At 42.2% G+C, this 24,195-nt stretch overlaps 1 protein-coding gene across 1 annotated transcript in view; it reads right to left on the bottom strand.

The window, feature by feature from the left end:
* Positions 1–24,195, bottom strand: part of GDI2 (GDP dissociation inhibitor 2) — a 44,833-nt gene that overhangs the window by 12,297 nt on the left and 8,341 nt on the right. Inside the window, exons 2-8 of the mRNA XM_040343283.1 lie at positions 15,034–15,141; positions 13,248–13,347; positions 9,868–10,002; positions 7,967–8,165; positions 6,125–6,256; positions 3,931–4,030; positions 1,863–2,034 (exon numbers count right to left, since the gene is read on the bottom strand). Coding sequence (XP_040199217.1) covers positions 1,863–2,034; positions 3,931–4,030; positions 6,125–6,256; positions 7,967–8,165; positions 9,868–10,002; positions 13,248–13,347; positions 15,034–15,141 — 946 coding nt within the window. The remainder of the gene's footprint in view (positions 1–1,862; positions 2,035–3,930; positions 4,031–6,124; positions 6,257–7,966; positions 8,166–9,867; positions 10,003–13,247; positions 13,348–15,033; positions 15,142–24,195) is intronic.

Here is a 24,195-nt window from a genome sequence, read left to right as displayed (position 1 = left end):
TTGTAAACCCTCTGGGACAAGTTACACCTACAGGTAAGCCTAGATTAAGGCTTACCTGTGGGTTGCAATATCTCCGAGACCTACACGTTTCAGAGATCGAAATTTGCAATTTCCCCTGAGCGACGACTTAGACGCATGCGCCGTCTTGAAAGGGCACGCCGTCTCTGCTCTCCTTCCTGCAAAGCTTGATTTGCTACCACTGCCGTCAATCAAATTCTATGATTAAGGATCGGGGCGGGGCCCAAGCCATCCTGTCTGTCAATGGACACAGACAAGGCAGCTCCAGAGCAAGCCTGCATGAGTGCCCCCATAGGAAGTGTGGGCACTGGCTAAAGAGGAGGAGACAGGAGTGCGGTGGGGGGCCCCCCGAAGAGGAGGATCAGGGCTGCTCTGTGCAAAACGGTTTTTGGTATTAACTAAAAAGTTATTAAAAACATTAGTATATTGCTTAAAAAAAAAAAAAAGGATAAGTTCACACTTAATACATTACATGTTTCACCCATTTTTTGGGGCAGAACATGTTCCCAATGCTGCCCGATTGGACTACCCTTAAAGGACAAGTTAATTTTAAAAAGGAACAAGATAAGTGCACATATTTTTTCAGGAAAAAAAAAAGAATGTGCATGTATTTTTTTCCCCAGCAGGAGCCTGGAAAGCATTGCACCCCTGATCAATGGGATCAGGGGTGCAATGGTCAGACTTTGAGAGACGAGCTCTGCAGCTTTCTGCCATACCTTTATACATTATACATTCCACCCTAAAAATGAGTGGAACATGTTCCAAAAAGTGAACTTATCCTACAATGGATAGAATTCCCCCATGCTGGGACAAGCTAAAATACACTGATCAGAGAGTGCCTTCTCTAATCAAAAGTTTTCCAGAATGTTCCTTCAACAGAAGAAAATTCTATAAAAATGGTCAACGCACGGATTGTGATTTGGCTGGTCCCTGCTGAACTAGCCAAATTTCACACAATGTATGTCCAGTTTTGAATGGCTATCACTCGAGCAGGTATCCCATACCTAGTGTTTACCCTCCCCTATTGTTCTGGAGACCACTCAAACTTAATCACTTTCATAATTTTGCCATCAGTTTTCTTCTCGGTAAGAAAGGTCAAATCAACTAGCAACAAAAGAGCATAATATATCTGCCACCAAAACACAATCAACGGCGACCACCACATGACGTGCGCATCAGCAACCAGAGTCACAGATTTACACAAGCACCCTATTATGTAGCACATTGGGCTACCTCCACATTGAAAGTTAAGGAATAATTTGAGGTGCATCACTTTCATATAATGCTAAACAGATGAAACAGAGGGTATCGCTTTTTGTATGCCTTTAAATTACACTGTTTCTCAAAACATAGTATTTTAAAATTACTTTATTAGAATTCAATCTTTCATTAGTAGGAGCTTTTACATGTTATGGTGTAGTGATATATAGAATTTGTATTGAAAATATAATTTTGATAAACATTTGTACAACTATCCAGGGGTGTACAAATGAAAAAAAAACAAAAAAAAACAAAAACGTATACAATGGGTCCTGGGCTCTTGAAGTGAACTTTTGTAAATTTTAAAGGCTTTGTAAAACTGCAAAACTGGTTTTGCATCCCGAGGTGCAAATGGGAGGCAGAAGTCTTAGACTGGCTAAAGCTTACCTTACCTTTTAGCACTATCGCTTTTCATCTATCCCAGCAAGACTATTAAGGTTTCACACACACACACACACACACACACACACACACACACACACACACACACACACACACACACACACACACACACACACACACACACACACACACTTATATTTTCTATACTAACAAGTGCAAAAGTAACTTCTAGAAAAACTAACCAGACTTCCTGTTGACCTGGTTTTGAGGAATGATGATCTGGCAGGAGCTGGCATCATTTGTGTTCTTAATTGGATGGTTTAGCATACAGATAACACGTATAACCTTCCCTACTTTAGTGACACGGTCTGCAACATAACTAGGGTCACAAATCAGCTGCTTGCATCTGGCAACCTGGAAGACAGAACAGAAGGTAAAATGCATCCAATACATTTTTTTTTTTTTTTTTTTTAATACGAGCACAGCACTAAAATAAAAATAAAGGAAGGATTTTCACCGCAACAAAATAATCTTCACACAGCAATTTATAGCACATTGTAATCTCAGCACTGCGGTATCTTCAACCATAACTTCTACGCCACCCCTTAGGGAAGCTGACAGACCAAGAAAATGCAAAATGTGGGATCTTGCTGTTATTTAACGAAAAATATATCAGATTTTCTCAACAATTACTTTAGAGAAACCCACAAAACAGTTTTTAGTAGGGGATCCCTACTGGCCATATATTATACAATTTTCTTATTCAAATTTCCTTTAGGATTTACCTTTAACTATGAACTGCAAGGGCACGCCTGATTTCATACAAATTGAAAGTGTTTAGGCTTGACCTCATATTATGTGGTTTTGGTAAATCTAAAGAAACCTTGTACAAGAAAATGGTCTTCTGTATGGCCAGCCTAAAATTAATAGTTCACATTTGTAAGATTAGTAGGTTGCAGATATAAATCATACATAAAAGTGGGAATAATTAACTCATTACATTAGGATTCATTAAAGACTGCCACTTACATTGGTGTTCACTGTTCAGCATGACCAATGCCAACACTACAGACAACTAAAATAGGCCACTGGTTACTTTCCCAACATCAAGGTAAGCGCTACAAAAATTCCCATGCTGATGGCTCTACCCAATAACATTGGTGCCAGAATTTTGCAGACACTGTCAAGCAATAGATTAAAATCAGTCACTGTGCTAGGAACAGGTATATACAAAGGAAAAGCTGTAAAAAAAATCCATAAGGGCTTAGGTCCAGGTGTAGCTGTATTACCTGGCAGAAAATCTGGGAATACCAGTTTTGTAACCAGGAAGTAGTTTATTGAAGTAAAAAAAAAAAAAAAAATACATGAAAAGCGATGCAATCACATGTGTCAGATATTATAGCCAACCTCCGGGGCTATGTAGTGCTTGCTTGTCCGCAGTTGGAAAAGTCTGACATGTCTCACAAGTTCCAATGGGGATGTGTGTCAGCTGAGCTGAGGATTCCAGGAGCCGCAGGGGAGCCACGGTGAGAATGGCCATAACGTTGCTGGGGAGAAAACAACCGCAGGCTGTGGCAACATAGTAGTGGCATCAAGCGATGAGCAGAAGCCAAAGCCAGGGAGGAGGGAACATTTGGAGAGCAAGCTAAACATGTTGGTCCCATCGTTATGGCATTTTTTAATGCTCCTGTGCCGATGCAGGGAGTGCAAAACATGTCATAGCGACGGGACCAACACGTTTGGTTTGCCCTCCAAGTGTTCCCTCCTCCCTGACTTCTGACCGGCTATGCAACGAGTGGCATCGCTAGACACCGCTACCAGTGTTGTCTCCACAGGGTGAATTGCCACAACCTGCAGTTTTCTCCCCAGCACCGTTATGGCCATTCCCACAGTGGCTCCCACATAGCACCTGGAATCCCCTGACCAGCTCAGCTGACACACATCCCCATTGGAACGTGTGAGTGGCGAGACGTCTCTGATTTTTTCAACTGCGGACAAGCAAGCACTACATAGCCCCGGAGGTTGGTTATAACATCTGACACATGTGCTTGCCTGGTTTCTTATGTTTTTTCTTTTTTACTTAAATACTCGTTTACAAAACTGGTATGCCCATGTTTTATGCCAGGCAATACAGCTACACCTGGACCTAAGCACTTAAGGATTTTATTTGCAACTTTTTCTTATGGTTCTTCTGCCCAGGAGCAAGACCTAGCAGCCAAGGTCCACCGATTTGTCATTTTCTCCACAATGTTGTCCCTTCCATTAGGCGGCTGATCATTTTTGTGGCTTATATAAATAAGGAAAGCCTACCTCTCCTTCCGATTTTACACCAACAATCTTTCCATTCTCCATAACCAACTCTTCGATCGGCTTGTTTAGCATATAAGTTCCTCCATAAATGGCACTCAATCTGAAAAACAGAACCACAAAATTTCTTGGTGGGCAGCACTCCTGAATAGTCCTGTGTGCGCTCACCACTGGAACTTGCCCAAACAATCAGCAGTATGAAGGAAAAGCACTTCAAATGGTTAATTAGCAACTCGCTTTAGATATCAAAAAGAATCCCAATGTCCATTATCCCATGTAAGATTTGTACAGTACATCTCAAATACAATATTCCTGTAATGTGTTACAATTTGAAGGTTATACTTCAGTCACTGATGTCTGACAGCTACATAAGGTTATTCTTTGGAAATGGTTAACCATGCAATTTCCAGTAACCATAGATTTAAACCAATACATTGTAATTACTACTTAAGGTGTGTCCGACTCGAGGAAGGGCCAAAGCAAGCTTGAAACTATTGTCTTATGAGATTGCACAGGTTTGACTAATGAGTGAAGTTCTGAATATGCTGCATTACTGAGCGACCAGTAGCAGATCCTAGAAATCCTGTAATTTGCAAGGTGGATCCTCCATGGATTTACTTATTTAGCACATGCCACAGGTGCTCAAATTAGTTATGGAGAATTTGTATGCCAAGTCATCACCTCAAACTCATTGTGTTGTTACTTAAACCATTCTTGAATTCATCAGCCCAGGCCACATTCTTCTATTGCTCCGTGGTCCAGATCTGATGCTCACACGGCCACAGACAAAAGGTCCGCATCATGGGCACCCTGACTGGTCTACAGCTTCACAGTTCCCTACACAACAAAACTGATGTATGTACTGTGTGTTCTGAAACTTTTCTATTGGAACCAGTATTAACTTTCTCAGCAATCTGAACTACAGTAGCTCTTCCATTGGATTCGACTACACAGGCCAGGCCACCCCATGTGCATCAATGAGTCTTGTCCACCCATGACCCGGGGACTGGTTTTCCTTCCTTGGACTACCTTTGGTAGGTCCTGACCACTGCAGACCGAGAATATCCAACAATAGCTGCAGTTTTGGCGAGGCTCTGACCCAGTCTTCCAGCCATTACAAATTGGCTATTGTCCGAGTTGCTCAAATCTTTATGCTTGCCCATTTTTCTGCTTTGTACACATCAACTTCAGGGACTACATGCTCACTTACTGCCCAATATATCCCCATCCACTTTCAGATACTGTTGATATGACATGCACTTTACCGGTCATGTTATGAGTTCAATAACACTCACAAAACAAAATACGAACCCCAATTTTTTTTTTTTTTTTTAAGTAAAATATAGAACATTATATTGTGTAGCACAAAGGGAATATAAATGCATCAACACTCAAGCCTGGGTTCACACTGATGTGAATTTACAGCGGGTTTGATGCGTTTAGGAACACAGATTCACAGGTCATGTAAAAAGCATAGTATTCCATGGCTTTGGTTCACATCTATAAGTTGTGAATTTGGTGCGAAAAAAAAAAATGTCCATAGACAACACCTTTAGCCCCCTGTTCACACCTGCGTGGCTTTGAAATTGCACTCTGGGCTGCTTGGTGGTAGCCAATATACTGGGGACAATCATGGTTTTAGAACATGTGTGCATCAAACACACAAGTTTTCCTTATGTGGGTGTGAAACACCTACACAATTTTAGGTTAAATTTTATTACACTTTCATTTATTAAAAGTAACTTTATTGTTCTTACAAAGGCGTTGCCCCCCCCCCCCCTCTCCATGTGATGGCCTATTGAGATGATAGGTTATTTTTAGGGAAACATGTCATCTCTGGAATCAGTTGAAGGAGATAAGTCCAGACCGTGCTTGATCAGCTTCTTCACTAAAGATTTCTAGTGCAAAAAAAGGAATAAACGGCTGCACTCCAGACATGTTTTCACACAGCATCATGTGCTTAATCATTGCCAGCAGTGTTTGTCTTTTCCCATAAAGATTTCTACTAAAACTGCATAAAACAAAATCTAAAATACATTTCCAGCTGCTAATTACTTACAAGTTGGCACTGCCATTGCCATAATAGTTATGGCTAAAAGGATTAAATCATCCAGATTTTTTAGCCAACTGAAAATTAAACCTAATAAATCTCTGATAGCTGCAATCTTAAACTAGAGAGAAATAATCACTTCCTTACCTTGCAAAACCTTGTGGCAGCTCTCCAAGGCCATAGAGTGGATAAAGGTAAGGGCTTTTGCCATATCGTGCAAGGGATTCACTGTAAAGCTTAATCCTGTTTAAAGTCTCAAGACAGGGCTGATTGAGATAGCTAGCCAAAAGAAGAAAAAAAAAATCAATGTACATTGACAAAATAAATAAATAAAAAGAACAAAAAAAAAAAAGCCAAGGAATCATCATCAATTGTGCCAAGTGACAGACAGGTACAAGTCAAAATAGATAAAGTCCAACAATCACATAATACTATACCTTAGTATAATAATAATAATAATAATAATAATAAAAAAAAAAAAATACATCATCACACACACACAATTTAAATATAGGATTTCCTAATAGCCACAAAGTGTGCACTGAATGTACAGTTATTACCTTGTAAAAGTAGCAGTGACATCACTGCTGTACATAGCCTGTCCAGAAAGATGTGGGAGGGTCCAGCAGGTCCCACCCACTACAGGCTGTCTGCAGAAAAATTTAAGTGGGCGGAGCCCAAACTGGTCACCCTGCACAAAGAGCACAGCAGTGACTACAGGAAGCTCCTGCACACCAAAATAAAATGATGCCTCTTGTATTTGCTTATCCTGGAGTTCAGCTTTAAAAAGTGTTCTGTATAGCCAAAAACTCCCCCCCCCCCACTCAGTGTTCACGGTTTAAAAAAACAAAACAAAAACAGCCACAGACAATATATAAAAACAGTCCAAGAGCAGGCACTCACTAGAAAGATCAGTTTTACTTTTTTTTTTACAACGCATCCCCCCCCCCCCCAAATCCGATTTAGTAGGGATGTTTTGGAGCTCAACAACGAGTCCACCATTTCCACAAAGACTGCAAGGGTCCCACTGTGCAGCTGCTGGCAGGGGACAGGCTTTTCTACTCAAGCTGTGGTTCCTTTAGAAATAAAATGAACTGCAAGATATTGAACGCCCATTGTTTTAAAACACTTTGGCCTCTTGAAAAATCTCAGTACAGCTCATTTTTCCTATAGGAAGCCGTCTATAAAAGTAAAAAAAGTTATGCTTACAAACTAGATTTTACACTGGCAAATTCAAGATGGTGCTACAAACCTCAACAAAATATGCACATAGACTGTTGGAAAATGTGGATATTTACCACTTAAAAAGCACCTATGTGGCATAGAAAATTGGTCTAGTCTTAAAAAAAAAAAAAAAAAAAAAAAAACACACACACCCCACATGACTTTACCATTTGGGCCCTTGAGAACTACATTGAAATAAAGAATTTTTAAATTACCTGTCAACTATAGGTAGGCAGGTTTCTTATTCTTTATTTTTTCACCGCATATACCCGCTGGCATTCTGTTTATAACATTGATTATGATCTGGTCATCATTTATATATATTATTTGTATTGCTTAAAAAAGGTGTTTATTTCTGTATTTCCTTGTGTACACATTATGTGATTTTTAATTTTTGCATTTCAGTAGTGCTTGACAAACTCCTGAAGAAGTCAAATTGAATGGCAAAACATGTCGAGAGAATTGTCTGTTTGCATTTATGAAGCTTTATTTATTATATGATGGATTTTTTAATCTTTTCTAATTTTGTATAATAAAATGTATCTATTTTTGATATAAAACTTTTGTATTTTTTTGCACCTTAAAAATCCTGTTTGATTCTCCCATATTTACATTGAAATAAAGCTGTGCCAACTGGAGTCTGTATGTTACATTTTGGTTTACAGAGGTTGCCTGTGGAGGATGTTCCTCCTCCTTTGTTCATGCGATGTATGTCTGTTATTCCTTATTGAACCAGAAATACACAACAAACACACACAAACTCACTCATCAGTCCTGTACAGAGCAAGAGCATGGCCTGTGAAGTCAACGACATCCTGCCCCAAGTCAAACTTTTTGTAAACCTCTTGCATGGTTGTTTTTTTAGGATCAACTCCTTCCATTGTTTTTGGATCATTTTCATCAAAATTTGCAACAAAGCCAAGGAACTTCTTAAACCTCCTCTTCTCGAACAAGCCCATCAAACCTTGAATAGCATTATAAAACAGTTAGACATACAGCAAACAAGTACATTGCAACTAACTAGAAACTACCATAGAATAAAGTTTCTTAACCACTTCAGCGCCTGAAGGTCCCCCCCCCTTCCTGACCAAGTAATTTTTTGCAATCTGAACCTGCGTTAACTGACATTTGCACACGCTGTACCCAAGAGTTTTCTTTTGGTGGTATTTGGACCAATATGTATTCTGGTACATCTTTTTGGTAAAAAAATCCCAATAATTCTACAACTTCGCAAAAAAGTTCTACAAACTATGGGATAGATTTTTTAGTAATGGTGGCAATCAGCGACTTAAAGCGGGACTGCGATATTGTGGCAGACACCTGACATTTTTTGTAGACCAGTGACATCAATACAGTAATTGGGGCTTTTAAAAAAAAAAAAATATGCACCGTCATTGTACCAACACCACTGGGAGGAAGAGGTTAACATCAGGCGTGATCAAAAGGGTTAAATGTGTTCCTAGGGAGTGCTTGCTAACTGTGGGTGGAAGTGCTTGTACTGTGGGAAAGCAGAAATTCATGTTGCTGCTTAGCAGAAACACAGGATCACTACCTTCCCTCCTCACAGAACGGTGATCTGCCTCGTTTACATCGGCAGACCGCTGTTCTTCTCTCAGGAATGATAGGCAGGTTAGCTCCCGCTGTGTCCAAGCAGAGTGGGAGCGGGTCGCAGGCAGGGCATGTGAATGCGCCCCAGAAGTGTCAGATCACATGATCTGGCACCAAGCGGCTGCTCTGCTACAGTATATGTGCATGGGGTTGTCCAACACAATCTAGGGACTAGTAGAAAGCCTTAAGGCTTATATTTATGAACTAAATATTAAAGCGGGGGTTCACCCTGTTAAAAAAAAAAAAAATGTTTTTTTTTATTATTCCATTACTTTCGGCATCGTAGCGCGAGCTACGGTATGCCGGTCCTAAATTTTTAATCCCCGTACTCACTGTGCTATCGTTGATTGAAGAATCCGGGGAATGGGCGTTCCTATGGTGAGAGAAGGTGATTGACGGCCGGCCCTGGCACGTCACGCTTCTCCGGAAATAGCCGAAATAGGCTTGGCTATTCACGGCGCCTGCGCATAGCCTGTGCGCAGGCGCTGTGAATAGCCGAGACCTACTCCGGCTGTCTTCGGGGAGCGTGACGTGCCAGAGCCGGCCGTCAATCATCCTCCCTCTCCATAGGCACGCCCATTCCCCGCGGGAGTCGGATTCTTCAATCAACAATAGCACAGTGAGTACGGGGATTAAAAATTTAAGACCGGCATACCGTAGCTCGCGCTACGATGCCGAAAGTAATGGAATAATGAGGTGAAGGAGGGTGAACTACCGCTTTAAGCAGGAACCTGCTGAATCTCACTGTGTACTGCTGTCTGTTCAACAGAAGCAAGTCTAACGACTAACTAACTAACAACTAGCTTCTGTTGAAGATCATGCTGAAAAACCTGCATTCGAGCAGCGTGTGCAGCTAATGGCTGCAGCGTTCAGTGTAGTCTAACAGCAGGGGAGTCCCCACTGTCAGAATACAATAAGCGCAGCAGGAAAGATCCCCATCGATCCACATCGCTTGTGTGGATGCGAAGATCTGTCAGTTTTTTTTGTTCAACCCGCTTGTTGAATGAAAAAATTCCCTGGGTATACTCCGTTTTTCTGTTGAAATAAAAGATACTTACTGGATGACAGAGCCTCCGTTTCTGTTGAAGGAACCTTGTAGATCTTTCCTCCTTTGTAGACAAAGCTGCCATCAACTACTTTGAAATCCAGATAGCGTGTAACTTCGGTATAGAGCAGCATTTTTACCAACTGACCTAAAAAACAAAAAACAAAGCACCTCAAAAAAACAGGGTATTACTATAAAAAAGTTATCTAAAGCCCAACTCCAGACAAGTGGCTCCAAGCTTTGGATAAAACAGAAGTAGTGCTTTAAAAAAAATAAAATAAAAAAAAGTTGCTGTCGGTGAACCCAGCGGGTAGATATCTGAAACAAGCAAGAAGTGTCAAATACAACAGTAAGGGAAAGCTCCCAAAAAGGGACACAGATAGCATTTAAAAATCTTATAAAGGGATAGAACCCTTACCTATTCTATGTATTGAAGTTGAACTTTAAAACTGGAAGCTAAAATTGGTTCTAAAAAAGGTAAAATGTATATTATATTTAGACAAACTAAACCTGAATGCGTAAAAACGGGTCCAAAGCAAATCAAACTGAGCAACTTGCCTTCAAATGTCAGATTTTTCCTACATTCATACACAAACCTTGGTTTTCCAGTATAAAGGCTCACATTTATTAGTGCAACAGACAGCCACAAAGTACAGTACATATTAAAAACTGTCATTTCAAGTTAAGACAAGGCTGACAGATCCAATTGGAATCTTGGAGCCAGCTAGAAAGTTAGGTGCCAGTTTTTTTTTTTTTTTTTTTAAACCAAGCGCTTTTATTTTCCAGTGACAAAACCCCTTCTCTTATTCAGCCCTGATGTGTCCCTTTACAGGTGCACATCACAGGTTCACACAGAAGGTGCTGGTACTGTATATGTAAAGCAAAAAAACAAAAAACGAATTGTTCTTAATGTCCGTTAGAAGAATATTTAGCAAATAAGTAATTTTCCCCTCTTCACTGATGAGGCGGCTTACTTAGCCAACACAGCATTTCGCCCCCCTGCCCCAGTTTTTCCATCCCCCGACCCATCACCTTGAGGTCTAGATCCCTTTAAAATTTACACCCCCGGCCAGATACTGCTGAATCCCTTTAAAAAAAGCCAACTCGCAACCCCAGGGTCCCAACTGGATTTCTTCTTCAGTAAAGCAGCAAGCAGGCTGAATTCCCAGCCGGTGCGGATCCCCACTCCCCTCCACTTTAATCAGCGGCACGACGGTGAAGGCTTGTATGGAGCAGTCAGGCTAGGCTAAATCCCTGGCTGGGGTCCCCCCTGTGATCAGCAGCAAGGTAGGCTCCCTGTCACACCAAGCAGCTGGGCTAGCCAGAATTCCCAGCTAGGGTCCGGATCCCAGCTCCCTTCTGCGATCAGCGGCAAGTAAAGCTCACTGTCACACCAAGCAGCTGGGTTAGGCAGAATTCCCAGCCAAAAAGAAACTAAAAACCCAAACACTCAATACACACCAAACTGAGCGTGTGCAGAGTACCCACCACCCCAAGGCTTATACTATAGAAGGGGAGAATCAGAGGAGACCAGATCAAAAACAGCCTTTTAACAATGCAGAGGAATAACCTCTTATGTTGCACAGTATGTATACCAAGCATGCATAACTGCATATACAGACCGATTTTACTCTTGCCCAATAAAGCTGGCCATACACTAGGAACATTTCTGAACATTTGTACAAAAATTCTTACCTGCACATTGGTTGACTTGACGAATGTCATTTTGAAAATAGATAAAAACAAACACACACTTGCTTAAAGCGGGAGTTCACCCATTTAAAAAAAAAAAAAAAAATCTCCCCTTAGCTTCCTGCTCGTTCGGTCTAGGGGAATCGGCTATTTATATTAAAATAGGTGCAGTACTTACCCGTTTTCGAGCTGCATCTTCTTCCGTCGCTTCCGGGTACGGGTCTTCGGGAGCGGGCGTTCCTTCTTGAGTGACAGCCTTCCGAGAGGCTTCCGACGGTCGCATCCATCGCGTCACTCGTAGCCGAAAGAAGCCGAACGTCGGTGCGGCTCTATACTGCGCACCGACGTTCGGCTTCTTTCGGAAAATCGTGACGCGATGGATGCGACCGTCGGAAGCCTCTCGGAAACCTGTCAATCAAGAAGGACCGCCCATTCCCGAAGCCCATACCCGGAAGCGACGGAGAGGATGCGTCTCGTAAACGGGTAAGTACTGCACATATTTTAAAATAAATTGCCGATGTCCCTAGTAATAACGAGCAGGAAGCGAAGGGGGAAAAGTGCCCTCTAAGGGTGAACCCCCGCTTTAAAACATTTTGTTTTGGAGTGAATGGACTTTCAAACACATTCACTTTGTTCATTAAAGAAAAATTTACCATCCTGCTACTTCAAGTTTGCTGGTCACTGATTGAGAACGAACAGTTTGACCCCCACTAAGGATTAAGAAAAAAAATAAAAAAACAAACGTTCTTAAAATTTCCTAACCATATTCTATTAGCGTATGTCTAGGTCAGTGATGGCGAACCTTGGCACCCCTGATGTTTTGGAACTACATTTCCCATGATGCTCATGTACTCTGTAGCGTAGATGAGCATCATGGGAAATGTAGTTCCAAAACATCTGGGGTGCCAAGGTTCGCCATCCCTGGGCTATCTTAACATGTTACTAAATACACAACAGTAAAATCGGTCTGTATATGTAGTAAAGGAAGGATGCTTATTATTCTCACTGTGGAACCCAAGGAGTTAATCCTCTGTATTGTGTCTCCTCTGATCCTCACCTTCTTCCTCAGTCCCCAATATATTTTCTGATAGTACAGAGCTAGGGGATAAGCTGTACATGCTCAGTTTGGCGTGCATTAGAGTTTTGTTTTTCTTTGGAGAGTGCATGCGATCAGCACAAGGCCAATCAACACTGTCCAGACAGAGGGTCAGGGGTCCTGCATCCTCTTAGGACAATCAGTGCAGAATGAAAACTCCTACAAGCTTTAACCAGACACTGATAGAAGTCACAAGACTGCTCTAACTGCTGATGAGAAAAGGATATTTAGCAGTTTATATTTACTAAAATTGCATTCCCATATTCTGTGGGAGACCAGGTATAGCGAATGTAGGCTCCTTTAGTAACACTTACATTTTAGCAGTTGCTCTTATCTGCTGAACAGAAAAAGACAAAGCTATAATGGGGATAAAGGTTTCCTGTGAAAACAGTGAGAGAATTAACAGGTCTAACTTTCAGTTGGTGGTAAATGGACTGCCAAGAGGGTCTGTAAAACAATCCAACATATTGGTGTTTGTATAGATATGTATCCAGAACCAATTCATCTGCATATGAACTGCTGCTGAACTAATGCCAGGAGGATTACCGTTGTCAAGCTAATCTATTAGTCATAAAAGGTTTACAAGAAGATAAACTGCTCCTTACCACAAGCCATAAGAAATTTAGGAGTCAGATCCACATTCCAGTCTCGTCCCCGTCCCATTGACTCTGGGGGGGAACCAGGGATGTTAAACCTTTTGTACATCTAAAAGTTGAAAAAAAAAAAAAAAAAGTATAAATAAAAATTGTCAACATGTTACACAAAAAAAAATAAAAAGACTTTTGTAATAAAAATTTTGTCATAAGTGCATGTGTAGCACTTATGTGTAAAGAAAAAAAAAAAAAACACACACACCACAATATGTGCAGTACATCTCTGCAAATAAAAAAAAAAACATCCCCCACGTTTTAACGTCTTATCAGTCCAGCAATTTTGATTCTGCTGGACTGAAGTGTTATGCAGGCCATACACGGAGCAAATTTATTCGGCTCGATTGCCCCATCATGAGACAGTGCTGACAGAGGAATCCATTGTATTCTTCCGGTGGAGACGTGGCAGATTGGTGGGGGAAGCCGCCCCCACAGGGGAAAAGTGATTAATATATCAGCTGATAGCGATAATTGTAAATAAAAGCCAGCAGGCTGGTTGTACCCAAGTTGACGCGCTTGATCAACTTGGAACATGAAGCCTGCAAATACATGGTTTGAATCTCAGCTGGTTCCTGCTGAACCAGCTGAGATTTGAACCGTCTGTGGCTGGCCTTAGCCTAGTCTGATGGACTAGTCTGATGGACTAGGGAAGGGTGTTTTTTGGTTTTGTTTTTTACTTTAGCAGGGCATATTTAAGCAGGGCTGGCAACACTGTTTGGCATTTCAGTGCAGATCAGCAGGTATTTTTCACAAGGGTGGGGCCCTGTTAAAACCTTTGCATTGAGTCTTAGGAATCAATGTTATACAATGAGGCTGCTCAGATCTGTGAGGTGCAGTGTAGTTTGCACATATGGCAATGCTTTTATTTGGCTCAAATATATGCATTAATGCTGACCTAAAGTTAACAAGTTTTAAATTAAAAATGGTACATTTTAAGAAAACAATAATTAAATGTACATATATTTTGCAGTGGGAGAAAATTATGTCATGATATCATGTTATTTATTTACAGGAGCCTGAAAAGCATTGCACCCATGATCAGATAATTGGAGTAGCAATGCCACGCTACTGCACTCTCTCTCCAGCACTCTTCCCATACAGGCTTTCAGTTACTGAGCTGGGTGAAGTGCCAATGGAATACAAGTGTGTTGATTGCGATTACTGCACACATTAGGCCTCTTTCACACTGGGACAGGAGGCGCTTTACAGTCGGAATTGCGGTGGTATTCGGCCGCTAGCGGTGCGGTTTTACCCCCCTCACTAGAGGTCGAAAAAGGGTCTGCAGAGGCGCCATTCCAGCGGTATAGCCGCGCTATCCCATTGCTCTCAATGGGAAGAAGGGGTGGAGGAGCGGTAAACACAACACTACTTCAAAGATGCGGCTAGCAGGACTTTTGGAGCGGTCCTGCTAGCGTAACAGCAGCCGCTGTTTCAGGTCGGTTTGCAGACACTATTTTTAAACGCAATAGCGCCTGCAAACCGCCCCAGTGTGAAAGGGGCTTAGTTCACTTTGGTGGCAGATGGGACTTGTAGCTCAATCATTTACAGCATTCATTTGCACCTCAAGATACAGGTGTAGCATGGTACAAAAGAGGTCTGTCAATACTGCACTGAAAAAATAAAATTAAAAATAAAATAGCAAATCAACATTGTACCAAAGTAATGTTACAGTTGGCAAGTAACCTAGTTAAAAAGTTATGGGCGCTAATAAATGTTATGTTAACAACAAAAGGTGTCTTACATCTTCCAGAGGTGTGATGGAAGCACTTTCTCCCCCATAATAAGAATTGCGATCCATATGCAATACCTTCTTCCCATTTACCGACATGATTCCTGACAGGATACATTCCTACAGGGAACAAAACACAGGTAAAAGATTAAAAAACAGAGTAAAGCATACCAATAATAAAAACTAGTGGTTTGTACTACAGCCGACATAAGCTAGGAAAATCGAGGTACACATTTCTATAAAATCTTATCAAGCTGTGTAATATTTAACTGTTAAATGGTAGTCTGAATTTAGAAAAGCAAAACTAAAAAACACCACAACACCAATTCCAAGAAAAGTTGTGTAAAATCTACACTAGATAATACACACAGGGGGGTCAGGATCTGGGGGTCCCCTTTGTTAAAGGGGTCTTCCAGATTCTGATAAGCCTCCCGCCCGCATACCCCCACAATTACCGGGCAAGGGTTGTGGGGATGAAACCCTTGTCCCCATGTGGCCTGGTGCTGTTCAGGAGAGGGGGGGGGCCGCACTCTGTCCCCCCCCCTCTTTTCTGCGGCCGGCCAGGTCAACGTGTTTGGATAACGTGTCTGGTTATGGACATTTAGGGGGAACCGCACGGCATTTTTTTTTAAATTGACGGCGGGGTTCCCCTTAATATCCATACCAGACCTAAAGGGTCTGGTTATTTAATTTGCGGGGACCTCTGCGCATTTTTTTTTCTAAAAGTCCATGTCCCATTGACTACAATAGGGTTCGGGTTCCCAAACTTTTTTTTTTAAAGTTCGGGTTCGGACCCGAACATCCAGGTGTCCGTTCAACTCTACTTGTAACACTAAATGTCTGGCAACTGAGAACAGTTGCTGAAGTTCTGGGAGAGGAATGTTCTCCAGTAAGTTCTTGACTAATATAGGATTCCAACTCCCTTTCAAGGGTGAAAGTGCTGCTGCTTGCTGTGCCCCCACTTATTCCTCCAGAGTGGTCTCATCAATACAGGGGGTATGCTACTGCCCAGATCACCAAAAAAAAAAAAAAAAAAAGAAGAAGGAAAGCCAAAGAAAACTGGTGCAGCCAACACATCTAATGACTGTTAAGCAGCAATATATTACATTTTTTTTTATTTATATATATTACATTTTTTGGTTTGGGGTTTAATACCGACACCATACTGACCTGCTGATCATCTGACAAACCACCAATATTCTTAAAATAATTTCAACTGATTTTTTAGATAAGTAAATCAGTAGGCTACAGATTAGCTAGAGTGTTTGTGATTTCCAAGCACAAATATGTAGGTGAATAGGAGTCAAAAAATCTGCAGGAGACAATTCACCTTCCAGTTACAGGACTGAACTTATGCCAAGACAAGATGGCACGACAAGGGTTAGGTTCAGAGTCTGACCAAGATAGCAGCTTAATTGCCGATTATTAAACATGCACCAACTTGTAATTTTAAGAACCAATAAAAATTATCGTAAATGCCCAACTGATGGTTATATAAAAAAAATTGAATAAAACACACACACACACACACACACACACACACACACACACACACGTCCCATTTTTGGGTGGAACGCCACTTTAAACGATCATACTTCCATCCGATGCAGCATCTGTCCCCTGGCATCTCCAACACCGAGCAATCCAAGTGCTAGTTCATGCCAGATGCAATTCCATGCACTTTTTCTGCACTGAAAACACATGCAGTGTTTTCCCTGTATTCCAATGGCTCTAGTTCTCACCAGTGCAGTAGTTCCAGTTTGCGGTGCAGAAAAAAAAAAAAAAAAAAATAAGAAGAAAAGTAGAGCATGCTGCATTTTTTCTGCACAGAACTGTATTGGAACATAGCAAATTGTATCAAAAACGCACTGGAACTGCGTGTGGTGTGAACTGTAAGCAAAACTCATCTTGATAGTAGCCAGAGTGCATTTTTGTGGTGTGAACAATGCATGCACAAGGTTTTTCATGTATTCCAAAGGCTCTAGTTCACACCAGTGGAGTCAGTTCCCAGTTTCTAGAGCGCTAGGCTGTGGAGGGGGCGGCCGGCTCAGGCTCTGAGCAGCTCGCTGAGAGGCTGAGTCAGGTGCCGATCCAGGCATGAGGATCCCGACTCCATTATCACGAGCCTGCCTAAGCCTGGAATGTAGAGCTTTGTCGGCAATTCTCCTTTAAGGCTGGATTCACATCTATGCATTTTTAGTGCTTTTTGCGGATTAGCACTAGTGTCCATTTAACATTGTTTCCTATGGAACACGTTATATAGTGCAAAAAGCACTAAAAATGCATAGGTGTGAATCCAGTCTCAAGACAGTGTTGTCGCCCTAAACAGAAAAGACCAAGTTTTGTACCGAGTGAAAAAAGTGTGCATGATACAGATTACATTATGCCGTTGCCTGTCCTACAGGTATCACACTTAAAGTTATTGTTAAGAGAATATATATCTCCCCCCCCCCCCCCCATTTCTCAAGTTCCCTGCTGGCACTACTGGCCCCTCCCTCCTGCCAAGTGTCCCCACAGCCAGCAACTGGCTATGGGGCACTGGAGCAGAACCGCTCCCAAGCCGCTGCTGTGTCCATTCATACGCAGCTTGACCCCGCCACCTCCTCATTGGCTCACTGACTGATTGACTGTAGCCAATGAGGCTGGAGAGACCCGCAACAGTCCATGCACATTGCAGGATCGAGATGGGGATCAGGGAGGTATTGGAGGGCTGGGGGCTGCTGCTGCACACAGGTAGTTTTTTACCTTCATGCATAGAACGCATTAAGGTAAAAAAAAAAAACAACACACACACACACACACACACACACACACAAACACACCTTGAGCCTTCACAATATGTAGGGCAATGCCATGCAACTATTTTCTACCAGGAAAACGTATAGATGGCAGCAAAAGCTGCAACTGAAACAATGTACATCAATAACAAGCAAGGCTACAATCACATGGCCACAGATAGCTAGCTGCTTTCAGAGACAGACTAAACACTGCCTATGGAAACTAGAGCTGCACAATTAATCGAAAAAAAAAAAAAACAAACAAACACACACACACACACACACACACACACACACTATCTCGTTTTTTTTTTTTACCAAAGTCACCTTTTTGCGGCCGATCTCCCGGACTTTGCGGACCCGGTACGGGCCGGCGATAGGTCCTCTGGACCCCAAACGTGGCACACATATAGCGCAACTCTTCAAGTGTGCAAAGTTTGTGGTCCGGGGGGGGGACCTACGGCCGGGGAGCACCAATTTTTCAAAGCCAGGCACCCCTTCCATAGACTGCCATGTTAAACATAAGTCTAGTCATGGACACAGTGAAGCATGGGCACAGCAAGGCATGCACATGGACACCCTAGGCTGGTATTCGAGTCAATACATTTTCCCATTTTTTTGGTCGTAAAATTAGAGCTTATACTCGAGTATATACAGTAAATCCCCTATTGTTTCCAGCCAAGGAAGCTGCCATCTTTGCCTCTGTTTAATCTACAACTGACATGATGCTGCACATGTGATCAGTTATGACACCAGTCATTGGATGGTTTGACAGTTTGGTTTAGAGCACAACCAATGGGAGTGTTACATTTACAGCATGTGCCGGAAATGAAACTGTTTTAATGGATGGGTTTACTTACTAAAGGGTTGTAAAGGTTTTTTTAAAAAAAGGGGTTGTAAAAGGTAAAAAAAAAATCCCTAAATAGCTTCCTTTACCTTAGTGCAGTCCTCCTTCACTTACCTCATCCTTCCATTTTGCTTTTAAATGTCCTTATTTCTCTGAGAAATCCTCACTTCCTGTTCTTCTGTCTGTAACTACACACAGTAATGCGAGGCTTTCTCCCTGGTGTGGAGAAAACCTCTTGAGGGGGGAGGGGGCGAGCAGGAGGGTCAGGACACCATCTACTTTGCAGATAGAGAAAGGATCTGTGTGTCAGTGGGCGTCCTTACACTCCTGCTCACCCCCTCAAGAGGCTTTCTCCACACCAGGGAGAAAGTGTCGCATTACTGTGTGGAGTTACAGAGAGAAGAACAGGAAGTGAGGATTTCTCAGAAGAAATAAGGAGGACTGCACTAAGTAAGTGAAGGAGGACTACACTAAGGTAAAGGAAGCTATTTAGGGAAACTTTTTTTTACCTTTACAACCCCTTTAGGACCCGGACCAATATGCAGGTTAAGGACCTTGCCCCTTTTTGCGATTCGGCACTGCGTCTTGACAATTGCGCGGTCGTGCTCCCAAACAAAATTGGCGTAATTTTTCCCCCCACAAATAGAGCTTTCTTTTGTTGGTATTTGATAACCTCTGCGGTTTTTATTTTTTGCACTATAAACAAAAATAGAGCGAAAATTTTGAAAAAAGTTCAATATTTTTTACTATAATAAAATATCCCCCCCAAAAAAATTCCTCAGTTTAGGCCGATACGTATTCTCTCTATTTTTGGTATTAAAAAAAACATCCAATAAGCGTGTATCGATTGGTTTGTGCAAAATTTTTAGCGTTTACAAAATAGGGGATAGTTTTATAGTGTGTATATATATATATATATATATATATATATATATATATATATATATATATATATATATATATATATATATATATATATATTTTTTTTTTTTTTTTTTTTTTACTACTAATGGCAGCAATCAGCGATTTTTTTTTCATGACTGCGACATTATGGCGGACACTTTTGACACATTTCTGGGACCATTGTCATTTTCCCAGCGAAAAGTGCTATAAAAATGCACTGATTACTGTGAAAATGACAATTGCAGTGAAGGGGTTAACCACTAGGGGGTGCTGTAGAGGTCAAGTGTGACCTCATGTGTGTTTCTAACTGTAGGGGGGCGGGGCTGGATGTGTGAGGTCAGCGATCGTCGTTCCCTATATCAGGGAACAGACGATCACCAATATTGCCACAGAGAAGAACAGGAAAGGTGTGTTTACACTCACCTCTCCCCGTTTTTCAGCTCCTGTGACCCGATCACGGGACACCCGCGTCGAACGGGCCAGCAGCTTCGGACTGGGTCGCGAGCGCGCCACCGGTGGTGCGCTCGCGACCCATGGCTGGGCTCTCAAAGGGGATAGAGATATATATATATATATATATAATGTCCATGTGCCCAGCCGTGCCATTCTGCAGACGTATATAGTCGTGCGGCGGTCCTTAAGTGGTTAAACAAACATGGTGTACTTGCCTCCTCTGTGCAAACATTTTGCACAGAGCAGCCCAGAGTCTCCTCTTGGCTGGTCACAAGTTTAGCACTCCTGTTAAGTGCCCCCACAGCAAGCAGATTACTACGAGGGCACCCGAGCCCCTGCGTCCATTCAGACACAGAACCGTCGCCCCCCTCCCTCTCTCATTGGCTAACCGACTCTGATTGACAGCAGCGGGAGCCAATTGCGCTTTGCTGCCATCTCAGACAATAAGAAGGGAGAGTCCCAGACAGCAGAGTCTCTCGAGAACAACATGGCTGGATCGAGATGGGGCTCATGTAAGTATTAGGGAAGCTGTTGCACGCAGAAAGCCGTTTATCTTAATGCATAGAATGCTTTAAAATAAAGAAAACCCTTCGGCCTTTACAACCACAATTAACAAAGGGGGGGGGGGGGCACCTCATTACTTGGGCAGATTGAAAAACAGAAATACAACTATGCCAAGGACAATTTAGACCACGTCAGACTCGGAAAGGAACAGAGCCCTGACTCAACATAAGGATTTCCCCTTATCCAAAAACAGGAAGCCCAGCAATCCTTCATCTACCAGGAAGAGAAATCCAACTGTTTAATACACGCTGAAAATGGAGATCCCAGGACTACAGCAATCGCATGACAAATCCTAATGTACCATTTATGTGAAAGGGAAATTACTGTTAGAAAAAAAAAATGCATTATGCTGTATTCTTTTACAGCCAGTACAACAGAGCTAGGGATAAATCAACAGATTAGCCTGTTTTACGGTTCCAACCCTGCAAGTAACACATAATCCAAAGAAGTACAAATCTATTTACCAGTATAATGTACTTTTTAACCAAGCACAGCTTTTAGGCACAGGAACATAAATAGGTCCTGGGAGAAAGCCTGTGAGCAAATACTGCCTCTGCTGCACTAAAATCCCAAGCAGAGATCTCCCCAGCAGACTATTAAAAAAAAAAAAACAAAAAAAAAAAAAAACACCCTTCGTCACATGAAGGGGAGGGGGGGGGGGGACGTGATTTTTTGGGCCAATCATACTTGCCTAGATGGATGCTGCAGCTCCCCCCCTGGCGTCTCTACACTAAGAACCGAGCCACTGATCACTGCCGATGGCTCAGTCCACGCTTCTCTGAGCAGAGGGATGCTGACAGTCAGTATTGCTCCTCCACACTCATTGGGAGTACTGAGCTGTGAAGGGGCTGGGAGCGGCCATCTAAGCGTCTTGCTGAGACACAGACGGATATCAGTCAAGACAGCTGGCAGATCCAGACTTGATGTCAGGAGAGTGGACTTCAGACCACTCTCCGCTGAAAACGGGTCGCAGGAGTAGAAAACGAATTGCACTCCTGTGACCCACAGGATAAACTCAGGCTGGACGTCTCCTTTAATAAAATGTGTGACAGTTTGTGTTCTCACAGCAGTCAACTACAAGGGGGTGGAGTATATGGACATGCCATACTGTTGACCAGGAAGAGAAAATCTAACACAAAGAGCACTTTCTACAGGATATATACAGCCGAAGACAGCAGATATACATGTAAAACTTATATAGGGAGTCTCAATGTCCCCTGCGAGGAGATGCCGCCGATCGGCTCGCCTCACCACACACTGTTACTATAAGGCGATGAGAGACGATTACCGGCATTTCTGTGTTACATGTGACTGGCTGTGATTGGACACAGCCAATCACATGGCCCCCCCAACCCCGCCCCCCCCAAACTGTAGCTGCTGACTTAATACTAGGACACTTGCCGGTCCTGGAATCCAGAAATGTCTGCACCCCAGCTGTGTCCATTGGCACTCGGGTGCTGCTGCCATCATTTGTGGTAAGGTAACCTGGCAGTGAAGCCTTTCTGAATGGCCTGGAGGCAGGGGAAGGAGGAGCAAACTTCCAAGTGATCTTGCTGCGAGAGGCTTTAGATAAGCGGAGCTTCCACTTTGGGGTGGATCTCCTCTTTAATATAGTACTATCACCACCAAATGTTAACCATTTCAGAATGATTTTTGTGAGCGATAATTTTAAAATACATAGTCACCATCCATATTTAGAGTGATCGTGTCTTTTCAAATCACTCCCCCAATTAAAATACATACTCGGCCAATGCCCTCTAAAAGCTGGTACTAGTAGCCAGAGGAGAAGCATCTTTAGGAGGTAGTCAGAAATGGAAGACTACTTATTATTCCAAAGACAGTCATCCTTTAACAGTACAAGTAGATGCAAGCTGGTCCCCTAGACCCAGAACTTGGCACACATGTAGGCCCATTTCTCTGGGGGACCTACAGCTGGGGAGCACCGATTTTTCAAAGCCGGACACCCCTTTCATAGACTCCCATGTTAAACGTCAGTCGAGGCATGCAGATGAACACCCTAGGCTTATACGTTTTCCCATTTTTTTGTGGTAAAATTAAGCGACCTGGCTTATACGCGAGTATATACAGTACAAAATAAATTATATTATACATCAGGGCTCGACAAATCCCGGGCGCCCGGTCGCCATGGCGACTAGAAATGGTTTCCTGGCGACTTGGCTTGGAAGGTGGGCAAAACCTTTTTTGTGAGCTGGCGCCATCTGGTGGTGGCCGTTGGTATTACAAGTTAAGCATTACAAGTTAAAGAGCAATTCTAATGTAATTTTTCACTGCCATCTTATTCCCTCTAATTAGAACCCCCAAACATTATATATATTTTTTATCCTAACACCCTAGAGAATAAAATGGCGATCGTTGCAATACTTCTGTCACGCCGTATTTGCGCACTTTTTTGGGAAAAAAATTACACTTTTTTAATTAAAAAAAATAAGACAACAGTAAAGTTATCCCCATCTTTTTTAATATTATGAAAGATAATGTTACGCCGAGTAAATTCATACCCAACATGTCACGCTTCAAAATTGCGTCCGCTCGTGGAATGCCGACAAACCTTTACCCTTTAAAATCTTCATAGGCGACGTTTAAAAAAAACTACAGGTCGCATGTTTTGAGTTAGAGGAGGACTAGGGCTAGAATTATTGCTCTCGCTCTACCAATCGCGGCGATACCTCACATGTGTGGTTTGAACACCGTTTACATATGCGGGCGCTGCTCACGTATATGTTCGCTTCTGCGCGCAAGCTCGTCGGGACGGGGTGCGTTTTCTGGCTCCTAACTTTATTAGCTGGCTCCTAGATTCCAAGCAAGTTTGTCAACCCCTGTTATACATTATATACACACACACACACACACACACACACACATATATATATACACACACATTATGTTCACTTGGTTGGAAAGCTTGGCCCGTCTTGCAGACAAGGTTACATTTTGCTGTTCTGGTACAGAAAGTTGAAATCACTGGTATTGGACACAAAACTCTAAGTGCAACAATAAACAGTATAGAAGAATCCTATTCTAAACTGAAATATTGCTTAGAACACTTCCCCAACAGCCAAAGTGGACACTGGAAATCTTTTACAAGATGACTTTGCCATTCCATAAACTGAAAAAGGTACAACATACATATAATACTGCCTTTGTGCAGGAACACTGTTGCCTTTGTAGTATTCAAGCAGTGGCTTATGTCTTGAGCTTTCCTAAGGCAATCCAATTAATTGAAGGCGTTTCAAATTCCCATAGGAAAATAACGGGAACACATTTCTGATCATACAACAAACATGAAAAAACTAAAAATGCTGTGTATTAAGTGTTAACCATTTCAAACCCAGAAAAGTGAATACATAATCAAATGACATAGAGCCACTAGAGGCAGAATAAAAGGAGGTATTCAATGCTAAGTGTAAAGACCCTCCCTGTGTAGAATGCACACAGAACTGAACCAGCTGCCCACCGTAAAGCCCCTTTCACTCCAATACTGTTTAAAAGCCGTTCTCCACGTTTCATTTAACTATGGTTTATTTGGACCAAGCTGATCCAAATGAACCATTTACTTTACCATCAGTGGCTGGGAACGCTGTATAAATTGTATCCAGCCTCAGCCACACA

This window comes from Rana temporaria, chromosome 3, assembly GCF_905171775.1.
Source record: "Rana temporaria chromosome 3, aRanTem1.1, whole genome shotgun sequence".
Classification (NCBI taxonomy): Eukaryota; Metazoa; Chordata; class Amphibia; order Anura; family Ranidae; genus Rana; species Rana temporaria.
Note: the sequence above shows the minus strand (reverse complement) of the source record. Positions and strands in the feature narration are given on the sequence as shown.